The sequence below is a fragment of the Phocoena phocoena genome, chromosome 7 (genome assembly GCF_963924675.1).
Source record: "Phocoena phocoena chromosome 7, mPhoPho1.1, whole genome shotgun sequence".
Lineage (NCBI taxonomy): Eukaryota > Metazoa > Chordata > Mammalia > Artiodactyla > Phocoenidae > Phocoena > Phocoena phocoena.
This window is the reverse complement of record NC_089225.1, coordinates 81,324,289-81,339,920: the sequence shown is the minus strand read 5'-3', so window position 1 is coordinate 81,339,920 and position 15,632 is coordinate 81,324,289. Positions and strand designations below refer to the sequence as shown.

General features: G+C 38.7%; 1 protein-coding gene and 1 non-coding gene across 2 annotated transcripts in view; one reads left to right on the top strand and one right to left on the bottom strand.

The window, feature by feature from the left end:
* The window catches only part of MPP4 (MAGUK p55 scaffold protein 4), a 37,844-nt gene extending 22,572 nt beyond the window's left edge, over nucleotides 1-15,272 (top strand). Inside the window, exons 13-21 of the mRNA XM_065880599.1 lie at nucleotides 794-814; nucleotides 3,819-3,833; nucleotides 4,967-5,008; nucleotides 6,422-6,592; nucleotides 8,397-8,477; nucleotides 11,528-11,621; nucleotides 12,014-12,122; nucleotides 13,130-13,264; nucleotides 15,081-15,272. Coding sequence (XP_065736671.1) covers nucleotides 794-814; nucleotides 3,819-3,833; nucleotides 4,967-5,008; nucleotides 6,422-6,592; nucleotides 8,397-8,477; nucleotides 11,528-11,621; nucleotides 12,014-12,122; nucleotides 13,130-13,264; nucleotides 15,081-15,272 — 860 coding nt within the window. The remainder of the gene's footprint in view (nucleotides 1-793; nucleotides 815-3,818; nucleotides 3,834-4,966; nucleotides 5,009-6,421; nucleotides 6,593-8,396; nucleotides 8,478-11,527; nucleotides 11,622-12,013; nucleotides 12,123-13,129; nucleotides 13,265-15,080) is intronic.
* On the bottom strand, nucleotides 14,067-14,170 carry LOC136126147 (U6 spliceosomal RNA). Its single transcript, XR_010656046.1, has one exon. It is a non-coding gene; the product is annotated as a U6 spliceosomal RNA (small nuclear RNA).
* Nucleotides 15,273-15,632: the final 360 nt, after the last annotated feature.

Genomic DNA, 15,632 nt, shown 5'->3' with positions numbered 1-15,632 from the left:
CATAAAGAGCCTCCTCATATATTTTAAACGGTTTATTGGTTAAATAAGTTATTGTGCATTTATATAATCACTTATTGGTAGACATTTGAATTATGTCCAATCTTTTCTATTATAAACAATGCTAAATATATTGTTTCACAAATGTGTGTATACCTTAGATGCAGCGTTGCCTGATGTAAGGATGTGTGTGTTGGTAACATTGCTATATATTTCTAATTGCTCTCCATATAAATTCTAGTTTTTTTATGCTTAATGTCTCTCTAAAACACTAACGAGAATCGTTTTAACCGATGAGGGACTTGGTTTATCTCAGGTATTTCTCAGTCACCTGAACAACCCTAACCCAACCAGGCCATTCATATGCTCCCTCTTCTAGCCACACTCCCCTTGCTTATGGACCCCCCCAAAGCTTCAAGCAAACCTCTAGCAGCAAAGCTGTATAGAATCCAACCATCTATTGGTGTTTGCCATGACATTCCACCTTTTCCTTCCCTCTGAGCTTCTTTTTAATTTAATTTTATTTATTCTTTTCTATTTTATGATTTTATTTATTCATTTTAAGCTCCTGCTGTACCCCTTCTTGTCATCACAGCCCCACTGCTTATATATACTCATTTAAGGCTTTATATGCCACAGACACACCACTGAGTTGGCCTTGATTTAGGAAAAACATTTTAAAAGTGGTGTGTGTGCAGAATCGTAGGGTCAGGGAATTAGACTGTTGAACTATAGACTCAGTATGGATAGTAATGTAACTATACTTTTGGTTTTTTGCCTCCGTGGAAAACCACAGATGAAGAAACATTTGAATCTGGTAAATAAAACGTGAATATTTTATACTGATTTTAAATGTATATTCCAAATGTTGGTATAACTTTAAAAACACTTTTAATGATACAATAATTGCTTAAAGACATCAACAGTATAGCCATGAGATATTGTAAACTTCACCATACTCAGTGCTTCTCATTAGGGACATTTTGGAAGCCTATGGGGGCATTTTTGGGTTGTCACATTGATTGGGGACACTACTGGCCTTTAGCTGGTGGGAGTCAGGGATGCTAGATGACCTGCTGTGTGTGAGACCATCCTGCATGATCTCCTGAATGTCCTGCTGGACAAAACTCATTAGGAATCTGAGTAAGTAGTTCTTTAGTACACAACAGTGATGTAAGTTTTCACAAGATGTAACATGAAAAGCTCATTGGTTTAGAAGACAGTCATTATGGAGAGAGACATTTAAACAGAATAAACACATTGCCTTGAAATTACTGAATAATTTATTCCACACATTCTAATCCATACTGATATTAAATCAACTGGAAAGTGAGGTATCTATACCAAACCAATTATTTTCTTTAATATGTTATTGCCATTATTGATGACACATGGTATCATCAAGTGTCTGTTCCTCAACGTAATGTTGACGTTATTAGTAACAAAGTAAGCCCCATGGAGTATTTTGAAAAACTGGCAACCTTTTGGAGCATGTTAACATTACTAACTTGCTTCCAAGTGTATGATGTTTCCTCATTTTCTCCATTTCATCAGTGCTTTGGCATATTACACCTACCTCAGTTAAGGCAATTTCCCTCTTTCCCATATATACCCATAAATCTGGTCTGTTATCAGAACACTCTTTGTTCTAGTCTCCACTTGTTACTTTGCTCTTCTATTTTTCTATACTTCATATAAGGACTATTTTCTGATCTCACTTCCTTTAAATCCATGCTTCTTCAGTATAAGTAGGTATAAGCATCTAATAGTTTATGTCTTCTAGAGAAGCCATGCCCGAAGATTTATATTTTGAAATATATACTTTTTGAAACACGTACTTTTAAAACACAAATTACTTCCTTTTAATTTTCCTTTACATTACAGTTAGAGCATTACGTTGCTGTTTTAAAATGATGTGTTAGAATGTATCTATGAATTTCATTTTTTAAGCTTAGAGAGATTGTTATAAATATTAGTTATAATGGAAGATAGCATTGGGACATCCCTGGCAGTCCAGTGGTTAAGACTTCGCCTTCCAGTGCAGGGGGTGTGGGTTCAATTCCTGGTCAGGGAGCTAAGATCCCACATGCCTCACGGCCAAAAAATCAAAAACATGAAACAGAAGCAATATTGTAACAAATTCAATAAAGAGTTTAAAAATGTTCCACATAAAAAAAAATCATTAAAAAATGTATTGAGACACATGGAGTTGGGAACTACTCACCTAAATTATTTATGTACCATTTATGTTGCCTCTAAATTTCCTATTTTCAATTAGATAGTTGGCTTGTTAGGGGTAAGCTTTTTTTTTTTCCCCCCCACACTGCTGCCCAGGTTGTGGGATCTAAGTTTCTTAGTTCCCAGACCAGGGACTGAACCCGAGCCACGGCAGTGAAAGCGTCAAGTCCTAACCACTGGACTGCCAGGGAATTTCCTGTTAGGGGTAATTTAATGATCTACACTTGGTTCAATGTTTGGGATTGGTTTAATTTTTAATTCCTCTGGATTATAGTCATCCTTCTTTGCTCTGTTCAACGCATCATTTTGTTGGGAGACACTCTACATGCCAAAGTTGTGGTTGAGGCTTAGAGGTATTGTGATGTCTGTGAAAGGAGAGGCAATGTTGCAGTGGTCAATGCCATGGACTGGAGCTGGATTCTCCAAGCATGAATCCTGGTCCAACTAGACAGGGGTCATCTGTCACGTAACCTCTCTGCCCTTCAGGTGCCCATGTCTAAAGTGGGAAAAATAATTTATATAAGTAAAGTGCTTAGAATGTAAGTGCATGAGTGTTAGCCAGCATTTTAATGAAGAAGTAATAGGGGCAATCAGCAGCTAGTTCTCTAATAACAGCACTGCAGAGGAAAGTGTGCAGCTGCCCTTAGTTACTGCAAAGCACTCCTTCTGGACTTCTCTTTGTCGAAAGAGCGAGAACTCTCAAGTACATTATTCTGAATCCAGCTCACTTGGGAGCTCAGTTAAGGAACAATTGGCACCCAGCTGGCATGTTTTCTAAATAAGTAATGACAGTCATTCATGATGCTTAATTCTGTTACTTAGAGCATTTAATGGGCAGTTAAGTTTCTTCAGTTTTGGTCCCAAGTCTTCTCTGAATGAAGTATCATGTGACCTCTTTGGATCTTTCTGGATGGTATAGTCTAATTAGGAATGCCATTTTAAAAAACACATAAAAACATACACCCCCCAACAAAAACCAAACAAACAAAAACAGGGGTGATGGATGTTTCGAGATGTCTAGAAAACAAAGAAAACAGTACACTCTGTGTTCAGTTGCACCTGTCTTCAAGGGACCAGTTGGAGATGGAAATGTGTGACTGGACCCGGACAGGTAAGGAATGAGGACACTCGGGCCAGAGGCTGTTGCAGAGCTTCCCCAGTGGCCCTTCCACCACTTCCTCGCCTTCACAGGGCTGCAGCTAGATGGCCTCTGGGAGAGAAGGGAAGAGGCTCAAATCGGTTGCCTTGAAAATTTCTCTTTCAAGCCCCATTCTTTGCCAACCAAGTAGAGAGGAGTCTGCATGGATAGAAAGCCTTCAAGGAGAGTCTAGATAAGCAACTTGCAGGAAAAGTTACTGTCTGCTGGGCAGCAGAGGCAGGTCCAACGAGTTTCTGAGTTTCCAGTTGTGTGTCGTTCATTTGCCTTGGCAGGTCTTGACCAGGTTACAACTTTCTCTAAGGGTGACATGAATGCCTCACTTGTGTCATTTGTCTTTATTGTTATTTGTCTTTATTTTGCCAACTTGATCTTCTCAAAGGCTTAACTTTTTCATGTTTGTTTCTTCACTTATCCAAATCTCCAGAGGAACTTTCAGAAGGTGACTACTCATTTTTATGTCCTTGATAAGCCAAATAGAGCTATGTTTGAGATCTTTCAGTGCCTCAACATGAATACTTGACTGGATATATTTTAAGATAAGATATGATATTTTAAGGGTGAAATCAGTGATGAGATATACAATGTCATAGAAAATATTTTTAAATGAACAATGAAAGTAATTAAACTTTATCACTGTATCCCTAAGTAAACATTTCCTTTTAAACTCATTTCCAATTTTCAGTTAGAAAAATATGCTTACTTACCAGAAGATGGAATTGATATTGGTGTGTTTTCTTTATATTTTAAAATGGGTGTTTAAACACAAAGGTTAAGAAAGAAAGGTATATGTCCGTTCATTCTATAAACAAATGCTCTTTCTATATTATTTCGATGATCAGAACAGAGTTGTATACGTGAAAAAGAATACATGTTAGTAAAAAGTAACTTGAAAATGATATATTTATAATATTTTTTCTCAGAGTTTTGGACAATTTTTCTGAGACCCCAGTGGAAGCAGAGACAGAAGCTTAAATAAGCTCTAGATGTTACTGCTGGGCACAGTTTTCCTAACTTTTGTCTCTCAGAGTCCTGGACAGTCAGAAACAATTTGCAGCCATAAAACAAATACTAATTTCATACAGAATGAACCACTTCATAAGGGAAAAGAATAAAAACCCATTTCTAACAAAGAGTTTAATTATAGGACCTACAGAACACCATATCTATGAGTTAAAGCCAAGACCAGTTTATATGTTTCCTTTTTTGAAAATCTGTTTTCTTTGGGTACATTTAAAAATGCATACCCAAATTTATGTTTTTACTATGACTCAATATCGTTCTTATAACTTTAAAGAAGACTATGATAGTTTTTTGTTCCAACCATACTAGACAGAATACGTTCAGTGTATTGCTAAATTTCTGGATAGTGTCTCTATATAGTTCGGTGCATGTGATAGGATGGAAAGTGCTTAGGACATTTTTTAATAAGGCACTCAAGGATAAAGTCAGCTGTGCTGCCATCTACTGAAATAGTGTCTCTTGAAGATTTGAAGATAATTTCATGCATCCATTCTAAGTAAAGTTCTCATTCTCCTCTGCCATATTCTGTTCCTGCCATTTGCTGTGTTACAGACAAGGAGGAATTCGTTGGCTATGGCCAGAAGTTCTATATTGGTAGGTAATGATTAATAAAAGGTGGGTCTTTGTCACTTGCTAAGTTATATTCATATGAATATAACTTATTATATGAATTATGAATGAGCCTGACTCTTCTGAAAGCTTCTTTTGCTGAGGGATGTTCCCAAACTTGTTCCTTGTTCTGGTTTCTATCCTTTTTTAAAAAAATAATCAGTATTCTGATGTGTTGATCATTTATTGTAATTCATCTGGTTTATATTGGATATCTCCTAATTATTCATCAAACACAAGTCTTTTGTTTTCTTCCAGTCTGTTCCATAATGTATTCACCTTACTATGCGTCCCCCATCCTGCCCAGGTGCTGTTAATTGATACAATAAGTAAATGTATTGAGGCGAATAAGAGCTAGATTTCCCACTCTTAAAGAAAGGAGTTACCCATATGGAATGGAGGAAGGCTAGAATGAAAACTGTAGTGTCGAATTGGCATTGTAGGCATTGGTGTGAACTCATGGTGTTCAACACATATAGATACAAGCAATGTAAATGTGTGCGTATTTATATATTCACATATAGTCCCTAGCTCCATCTTCTGACAGGACCTGGGAATGGCTCTGAAAATACCAGAAAGGCCTGTGATTCAGTAGGCAGATTATGTGGGATTCTAGGAGTTTGGAAATCACCACTAAAATGTCCAACTCTGCCACTGAGCATACAGTGGTGGGCAACCACCTAACCTGCCTGTGTCATAAGTCAAATCATGTCACACCCAACCCTCCACTGTCCAGCGACTTCCCATCCCACTTTGACCCCAATCCAACACTTGACCAAGTCTCTGTGTGGCCTCCTGGCTTCCTTTCCAACGCCATTTCCTACCACTCTCCCTACTGCTCACTGCCCCTCAGTACACAGGCCTCCTTATCTTCCTCAAGCACTCCAAGCAAGATCCTTTCTCTGCACCTTTGCAATGCTGTTCCCTCAGCCTGGACTGCTCTTCCCCACAGACGCCTCCTCACCTGGCTCCGCTACATCATTCAGAGCCCTGCTCAATGTCGACTTTTCAGAGACGCTTAAATGAACCTCCAACCTGAAAAAGCATCCCGGTCACTATCCACTTACCCTTCTTCTAAGCACTTACTTTTGTTGCAGTTTATTTTTCTCTCTCCTCCTGCATAAAATGTAAATTCCATGAGGAAATGGGCTTGGTTTAGTTGACCACTGTATCCCCAGCACCAATGCCCGGCACATAGCAGGCGCTGGACGCAACTTAGAGGTCACGTGGGGGCATTTTGCTGTTTTCCTTTGTATTGCTTCCTATCTTCTACCTTCAGACAGATATGTGTTAATTAACTCTTCTGGATCACAGTCACCGCACGCTTCTTCCGGTGTGAGACAGGAAGCGACCTCTCCTGCCCTGGGTCTCACGTCCTGTACGTTTCTTCCCTCGCAGCCGGTTTCCGTCGAAGCATGCGCCTCTGCCGCCGCTGGTCCCACCTCAGACAGCTGCAAGCCAAGGTGTGCGGCGCCAGCACCTGCTCCGGCGCAGCGGGCGCCCCGTACGAGGAGGTGGTGCGGTACCAGCGACGCCCTGCAGACAAGCATCGCCTCATCGTGCTTGTGGGTATGTCCCCGAAGGCAGTGTCTCCTCATCCATGGCGAGGCTCTCCTGGATTCAGTAGTCTTGCATTGGGAGTAGTGGTAAAAGTAAGAGTCTTTATGGACCTGCATATAAACACCTTAAAAAAAATAAAGCCTGGGCTTCCCTGGTGGCGCAGTGGTTGAGAGTCCTCCTGCCGATGCAGGGGACGCGGATTCATGCCCCGGTCCGGGAGGATCCCACATGCCGCGGAGCGGCTGAGCCCGTGAGCCATGGCCGCTGAGCCTGCGCGTCCGGAGCCTGTGCTCCGCAACGGGAGAGGCCACAACAGTGAGAGACCCGCGTACTGCAAGAAAATTAAATAAATAAATAAAGCTTGTTTTTTATGTGTGTTTATAAATAAAACGTTATGGATCATGCTTTAATTGTCTACAATTGAATGCAGTATGCCATGGTGTATATGAACCTGTGTAATAACAAGGTGTAGTATGATTAGGTTATAAGCGAGATTTTTTTAGTATCTGGTTTAGAATTTGTTCTATAATTATAGATGAATGTTTCCCCCCAGACTGGATCATTAGTCTGTATTAGAAATAAAAATGCTTAAGATTCATTTCCTTAAGAAATTTGTAACCGTCTCCTTTAGAAGTGCCTATAAGTCTTCAGGACTGTATCTTTGGTGCTGAAGAACAGGGCAAATATAGTGCTGGGATGATCTACTTTTTCAAAAAATTTACTTTATGTATTTTTGGCTGTGTTGGGTCTTCGCTGCTGCACTCTGTCTTTCTCTAGTTGCAGCGAGCTGGAGCTACTCTTCCCTACGGTGCATGGGCTTCTCATTGCAGTGGCTTCTCTTGTTGCGGAGCATGGGCTCTAGGTGCGTGGGCTTCAGTAGCTGTGGCACGTGGGCTCAGTAGTTGTGGCTTCTGGGCTCTAGAGCGCAGGCTCAGTAGCTGTGACGCACGGGCTTAGTTGCTCTACAGCATGTGGGAGCTCCCTGGACCAAGGCTTGAACCTGTGTCCCCTGCATTGGCAGGCGGATTCTTAACCACTGCGCCACCAGGGAAGCCCTGAGATGATCTACGTTGTGACCAAGATCTCTGCAAAGCTGGTTACTGCAGCAGTAGGAACTTACCTCTTAATGCCACCTTCTCTGTGTATTCCAGCTGTGATCAAGGCAGGCCCCTTCGGAGCAGAACAACATACCTTACAGCCAGGACCAGCTACAGAATTTTTAGGATGCTGGGCAAAATAAAAATGCAAAAGCCCGTTATTCAAAAATGATTCAGAATTTCAATGTGGGAGCAGAAGAGCATTAAGCCAAGCGCAGTAGCCTAAGCATGGGCTTGTGGACCACACAGTTCTCTGCTCATGAAGCCAGCCCTATCTCCAGTTGCACATGGGGGTGCTGACTCCACCATCTGTCAGGAGATGTGTCCCTGAATTCTGTAATTGTGGAAGCTGGTTGTGATGTGATAGGAACTTCATGGGAAGAGAAAAGGCAGCTTGTCTCAAATGATCTGACTCGAGGCCAGAGAATTCTGAATATCCAACATTAGACAAAGTTTGCTGGGGTGACAGGTTCCTGCAATTCCCTACCTCATTTCTGAATGTTGGAGAAGTGTGGGTTACTCCATGGGTCACCAAGAAAATTCCCAAGGGTTTCCTGGGAAGAGTTTATTTCAATTCATGAGAATGGAAACTATGTTATTTCCCCAATACCATGTGCTCTCAAGTGTCTTCAACAGGAAGACTGAAGTGATGATTTCATCTCGTAACTCTACTTATCCACCTCTAATAATTTCCATATGTGGTGTTTTGTGTTTAGGACCTTCTGGTGTTGGAGTAAATGAACTGAGGAGACAACTCATTGAACTTGATCCGAACCGTTTTCAAAGTGCTGTGCCACGTACGTTTACTTTTTCTTTCATAGGGGTTCATGTTTTGGTAGAACTTTCTTTGCCTCTGCAGATGTACTCATCTCACTTAACTATGTTATACCATCTTTGTTGTAAGAATATAAGACACAAGAGATAGTCCTCAATATTTCTAACTATATTTATTTTAATAGAGGAAATTGATTTACTAGCGTGTAGCCTAGCTAGGCTTTTAAAAGGTGACTCTTCATTTTTTAGCAATCATATAGATAACCTTTCAGGAAAACTAAATATTTAGCAATAATGGCTAACATTCATTCAGTAATTACTATCTTCCTGGCGGTGTGCTTGCCTCTTTAAATGCTTTATCATATTTTAAATTTTAATATATGCACATATAATTTTATATAAACTATAAGTATTATACCATCTAAGCTGGAGGAGCATGTGGGTGTGGGTGCTTCCCCTTCACCTCAAGGCAAGAGAGAAGAAGTTACGAAAACCACTTAAAGAACTTAATATGTGTTCCCTGCTGTTTGGGAGACACAGAAGACTGGTGTCAGAATTATATCTGAAAAATCTAAAGGATGAGAGCTTAGAGGAAGTGGCCAAAGGCTGTATTTTGGGAGGTAGCTGCCCTTTTAGAGTCTGTCACAGCAAAAGAATTGTGATTTTTCCTAAGGACCAGATCTGGGTGGATGACGTGGAAGAAAGTCAGCCTGGGGTTGTCTTGGTTCTTGTCCAAGAGGAAGCCTCTGTAAAAGGAGGCCAAAATTGAACCCCCAGATACCCGAGGGTGTGGAAGAAATCACAGATGGCTAGGTGGAATAGAGATGGATTGGGGATATGCAGCAGCGCTGGTGGTGGTGGTAGCCTCTGCAAAATAAGCCACTACATCCTCTAGGAGATAAAGAGCCAGATTTAAACATCTGCCAGGTCTAAAAGGAGCCAAGAGCAACCAGCATCAGCATCAATTAAAGTAAGAATTTTCCTGTGCTGCTCGCCTCGCCTCTCTCTCTCTGCACTCTAGCCTTGCAGAGCTATAAAATTGGGGGAGGAGAAGTAGAAATGCAATGAAAGGGAAGAGGAGAACTGAATCAAACTCACTTTCCTGACTTCTGACTTCTGTGATGGCAGGCTTCCCTGGGTGAGGCCAGTCTGAGCCCGTTGTGGGGAGAAGAAGCCTAAAATATAAATGAAGTTCATAATTTCGATTATTACATGGGAACGGAATTTTAATTATTAAATTGAGGCTGAGTTTTTGGCATGAATGGTAATGAACTTTTTTTTAAAACCTAAGAGCCATCAGGAGAGTCACGGGAATTTCATCCAGGGCCAGGGAAAACAAAGTTGTTTTATGATCACATTCCATTGGTTGTGCCTTCCAAGTGCAGTTTACATATGTAAGAATGGACACTAACCTCAAAAACAAAAACTAATAAAGAAATCACCATTTTCAATAATCTGGATAAAAATAAAATGCCCACAGAACACAGAAGAATTGTAAGTTGTCTGGATAACCATCATTCAAAGTGGGAATATGTCGTCCATATTTTGCTTTTTAAATTTAGTGAACAGTTTTAAGCTTAAAATGAATGCCTTAAAATGAATTATGCACCAATTCACAGACTTTAACCTACCATATAAAATACAGTCCAACAGAAGCCAAGGAGAAAGGGTCATCTTAGGCTTATATTAACATAATTTACTATCACCTGAGAACTAGAATTTTTTTCAGTACAAAGCTTTAGAAGAGGGACTTCCCTGGCAGTCCAGTGGTTAAGACTCCATGCTTCCACTTCAGGGGGCGCAGGTCCGATCCCTCGTTGGGGCACAAAGATGCCACATGCTGTGCAGCATGGCCAAAAGACAAAAACAAAAATGCTATAGGAGAAGTGGCATAACTGTAGGAACTATAAGGATATAAAGAGAGGCTTGAATAAAGAAAAAACAAAAATGATCCCCAGATGACCTTTGCTTTCTGAGCTTCTTGAAATGTCTGGAACTCCTTTTATCATTTAGGGCCTATTTCAAATTCCTACTTGGTTGTTTCCACGTGTTGATATCATCAGATGTTGATCTGTTTCATCCTTAAACTTTATCAAATACAAATACACATTGTTTTATGAATAAGGAGAATTTTTTAAATACAGGTTAAGGGACTAGCAACTTCGCAGTAGATACAGGTCACAGAGTTGGAACCGTGTCTTATTCATCTTTGTGTTCTGAGAACCTAACATGATAGCGGGAACATAGGCACTCAGTATATGTTAGTTGAATAAATGGATGAGCAGACAATGAATCACTTTTAGGTACTAAGTGAACTCCTATGTTCTACACCAGGTACTATTTAGGCTGAAGAATCTATAATCAAAGTGGTGATATCAAAGAATCAGACTGAATCCAGACTCCACCAAACTTTCCTTTCTGGAGATCACTAAAACTAATCACCATCTCACTTGGATATTAATGTATCTGGGCAAAACTGCAGACTGTCATGAGCTTTCTCCATTAAAATCTGCGACAATCTGGCATAATAGGAGACATTAGTCTGGGAGGACTCAGGACACCTAGGTGCTTGTTTTCAACTTTGTTTTTCATTTGTTTTATTCATGTGAGCAAGTTAGTTACTCTCTAAAATCTTCAGTTACTTACCAGTAAACTACGGAAAGATGAAATGAGATCTTGGGAAATGCATTATCTAAACATAAGATATTGCTGGTTTTGCTACCCGGGGGCCTTAGCCACCTTAGGGCTCACATATACTTCACTACTTCCTGTTCTGAAGTAACAGCAAGAGTTCCCTTAGGGCCTTCTTATCTTGGCTTAATCCATAATACACTCTGGTCTAGTTTATACCACGAACACTTAACAAAGGCTTATGATTAGCTGATTTTGATATGAGAACTTCTACTTTCTTATCACCAGTCTGGCTCCCTTTTTTGGTTCTAGCATTAAATTTATCTATCCGTTTATGTATTAATTAATTTATTTTGATCAGACATCTTTATCCAAATGCATATGGGTAGTAAAACATTTTGAAGATTCTAAAATCTTTTTTAAAATTCCCTTTTTTTGTCAGATACTACTCGTTCCAAAAAGAGTTATGAAATGGATGGCCGTGAGTATCACTATGTGTCAAAGGAAACATTTGAAAGCCTCATGTATAGTCACAGGTAAGCTAGACGTCCAGAATCTGATTCTCCCCTCTGGTTGTTTAACATTCAAAATAGAACCCCTATTTTTATGCATTGTCCAAAACTCCTAGGGTAATTTTTTTTTGCTTCTGGAAAATTAAGTAAGGAAATGTATATTGATTTACTAGTACACCAAATCATTGAGTTTGGAGAGGGAGCAGAACTGAGCTGTAGATTTTAGAGAATTTGAAGAAGTAGTTAAGTCCTAGATCTCCTAACATATCTGTTTTCTCCTGTCAAATATCCACTAATTCATTTTGTGCCATCAAGGTCCACATATTTTATTCTATTCTGTTGGAGTTTATCTTTATGTTATTACTAATAATATTTTACCTGTAGAAACAGTTCTTTTCTTTATCCCACCCTTGCAGGATGCTCGAGTATGGTGAGTACAAAGGCCACCTGTATGGCACTAGTGTGGATGCTGTTCAAGCAGTCCTTGATGAAGGAAAGATTTGTGTCATGGACTTAGAGCCTCAGGTGGGTCTGTGGTGGTGTATTTCCCATCTCCCCAAAGTAATGAATGCATGTCATCCATTTTATGCACATGCTTTAGGTTGTAGTTGAGACACTTTATTCTGTTAGGATAAGGCCACTTCCCATATCTAAGGACCAGGATCTTACTTGAAGGATCAGTTGCCATTATCTTGTCTTAGCTGAGGAAAAAAATCTAGTTTCTCAGACAAAAAAACAAAACAAAACAGAACTGAGCAGGTAGCCATAAAGAAAACTAAGAATCTTGCTTTGACCTTGATCACGAAGGCATCAAGGTAACTTCTTGTGGAGGGAATAACGTGTTGCTTTACACAAGGAGGTGAGGTTCCTATGTTTTCATACCGATATCTGTCTCCCTGAGACCATATGTGGAATAGAGCAGGAATAAGCAAGTTAAGGTAAGATAAAAAACATACAACATGTAGTCCAAATTTTTATAATCCTGTATTTTCTTTGTATTTTCTGTAGTCATGTAAAAATATATCTTGTGTGCTAAAGAAAATCACGGGACATGAGATTTGTTCTCACTTGGTGGTCAGACTGGTGGTCAGTGTGAAGATGTCAGTTTTATCTGGTTTGAGACAATGGCAAGAAGAAAGGGAAGTGAGGGTGAAACAGAGCTGATTGGCCTTGAGGGTCTATCCTTGTCTTTTCCCCATGAGATCATGTATAGAATCCTATTCTCAGATTTCAATAAGGATGTCATAGCTAGCAAGAGGAAGAACCAGTATTTGATCTTAATTTTGATTCCAGAACTCCATCTCTTAATTATTAAAATGTTTTTTAGAGTTGAGGACTTGGGAGCACATGAGAATATACTCTGGTTAAAAATAACTGCTAATTTCTGTTCTTAGAAATTTTGAGAACATTCATGTTGGTTCTAGGAAATTAGGACTTCTGTTTTTAGATCTTCAATCTCATGCTCTCCCAACTGAGATATTTTGGTTGCTAGGACTTCTGTTTTTAAATGTGCATTTAATTTTTCTGTGTAGGGTATTCAAGTAGCTCGAACCCATGAACTGAAGCCCTATGTCATATTTATAAAGCCATCTAGCATGAGTTGTATGAAGCAATCTCGGAAAAATGCCAAGATCATTACAAACTACTTTGTGGACATGAAGTTCAAGGTAAGATACAGAGGAAATAGATGAGTGTATTGTGGGATTTTTTTCCTAGTCAAAAAATTACTGTATTGTTTCCAGAGCGTCCCTATGTTAAGGAATATAATTTTTGTTTCTAATGAAACAAAAATTTATGATTTTTGTTTCATCTATCCTTTTTACTGGACATCATTTATAGATATTAAAATAAAGCTTAATAATACCATAAGACTGCTCATATTTTTCTCCTCTTTTTGGGTTTAGCTTTTTACAAAAAACCCGTCAAGCCACAATTTGCAGTCCCACAGAAATTGGGTGTGTGTATTTTAAATAGATTACTTATTTTACAAAAGCATTTGAATTTACTTTAAAATGCTCTAGTCAATTATCTCAGCTGTAATATGAGATACCTTTATAAATATATATTAAAACACAAAGGATGTTTATTAATGATTATAGCAATAATAGAGGGGCCAAGCCAGGTGGGATTGATCAGTGATTCTTTTTCCCAGATATACATGTATATTTTTTTCGTTAAATACACTTTAAATATTTTAAATCATAACATACATTCAGCAAGGTGTATACATCTTAAGTGTACAGCTCAATGACTTTTTACATGTGTATGCACCCAGGTAACCATCACCTAGATCAAGATATTACATCCACTTGTTTGTGTGTGCATGTAAGTGTGTATGGTAAAAAACATATAACATGAAACACAAAACTTACCATCTTAACCATTTTAAGTGTACAGTTAAGTAGTGTTAAGTCTATTTATATTGTGAAGCAGATCTCCAGAACTTTTTCATCTTGCAAGGCTCAAATTAAACATATGGACTGCTCCATGAATTTGCATGTCATCCTTGAATAGGGGCCGTGCTGATCTCTACATCATTCCAATTTTAGTATATGTGTTACTGATGGGAGCATGAGGTATCATTATATTATCCTTTATCTCTCTATTTTTATCTTCATTATTTTGTCAATGGCTACCGTAGGAAAGTTTGATTCTCCAGTTTGCATTTCAAACAGTGGAGTCTGTGGATATATTCTCTGAGTCTTATGGGCATTTCAAATTCTGTTCTCATTTTTATGGCAATCTAAAAAATTAACAAAATTGCTTCTGGTCATCTTATAAAGGAATACTGCCACAAGATCTCAGTGCCTGTATTTATGTTTGTGTTTATGATTGCATTAGCAATAAGTTGTACTATTTTAATTATTGTGGACAAATAAGAAAATAGTAGCAATGGATTTAATGCATTAGTGCCAAGTGAAGGCCAAATGACCTTGACTAAACAAACATTTCACAATAGTAGAAATAGACAATATTATAGGTGAATTCAGTCATCATGAAGCAAAGAGTAATAAAGGTATGCCTCATTTCAAAGAACCAGTTCATACCAACCTCATGTGCAAAATGGCCATTTTGTATCTGCAAAATAATGTCATTCTTATCAGATTAATGTGCATTTGAAATTTATGTTTTAAGTTTTATTTATATTTAACTGGTAAAATTTCTTTGGTTTTATGTTGTATATGGTTTGAGAGCTTCAAGTGTTTAGATAATAGAGTAAGATAATTTAAGTCCAAATAGGAAGTTGAGAGGATTGGTCTGTCTACAAACTGTTACTCAATTTTGTGAAAACCTGACCTGGGAGACATTAAGCAAGACTAAAGATAGAAACATAAGTTTTGTGGTTTAGAATGGAGGACATTTATATGACATATGGTGTTTATAAACAGCTACACAACTGAATGTAACAGCAATAATAAACTGCATATTATTTCTATTTGTCTCATTAAGTTTGCTATGCATATTTTTCGATTTCTCCTAAAGGATGAAGATCTACAAGAGATGGAGGATTTAGCCCAAAAAATGGAGACTCAGTTTGGCCAGTTTTTGGATCACGTGATTGTGAATGACAGCTTGCAAGATGCATGTGCCCAGTTGTTGTCTGCAGTTCAGAAGGCTCAGGAGGAGCCTCAGTGGGTACCAGCAACCTGGGTTTCCTCTGATACTGAATCTTAAGGAGGCCTTCTGCTTAATACTGGAGTTGTAACAATGTTCACCTATTACAGAGAGCTGGAAAAACAGCTGCAATCTAAAACAGCACTATTGTATTTGCCCTATTATAATGTGTGCAACTTTAAAAGTACTGCAGTTTGTTAATTAATCTTATTTGAAAAAACAACCTGTATTGTATGGTTATGTAGAGTTATCTATTTGGCTTTCAGGGAAAAATGTGTTCCTTTACCTCATATGCAGCAATTGGTAGGAATATGACAATGTTAAGTCACTGAGTAAGAGAACCTTTCACAGATTTCACATGGCTTTCGTATGATTCAGATAAAAAGAGCTTTCATAAATAAAATACGTCGTATTTAATTT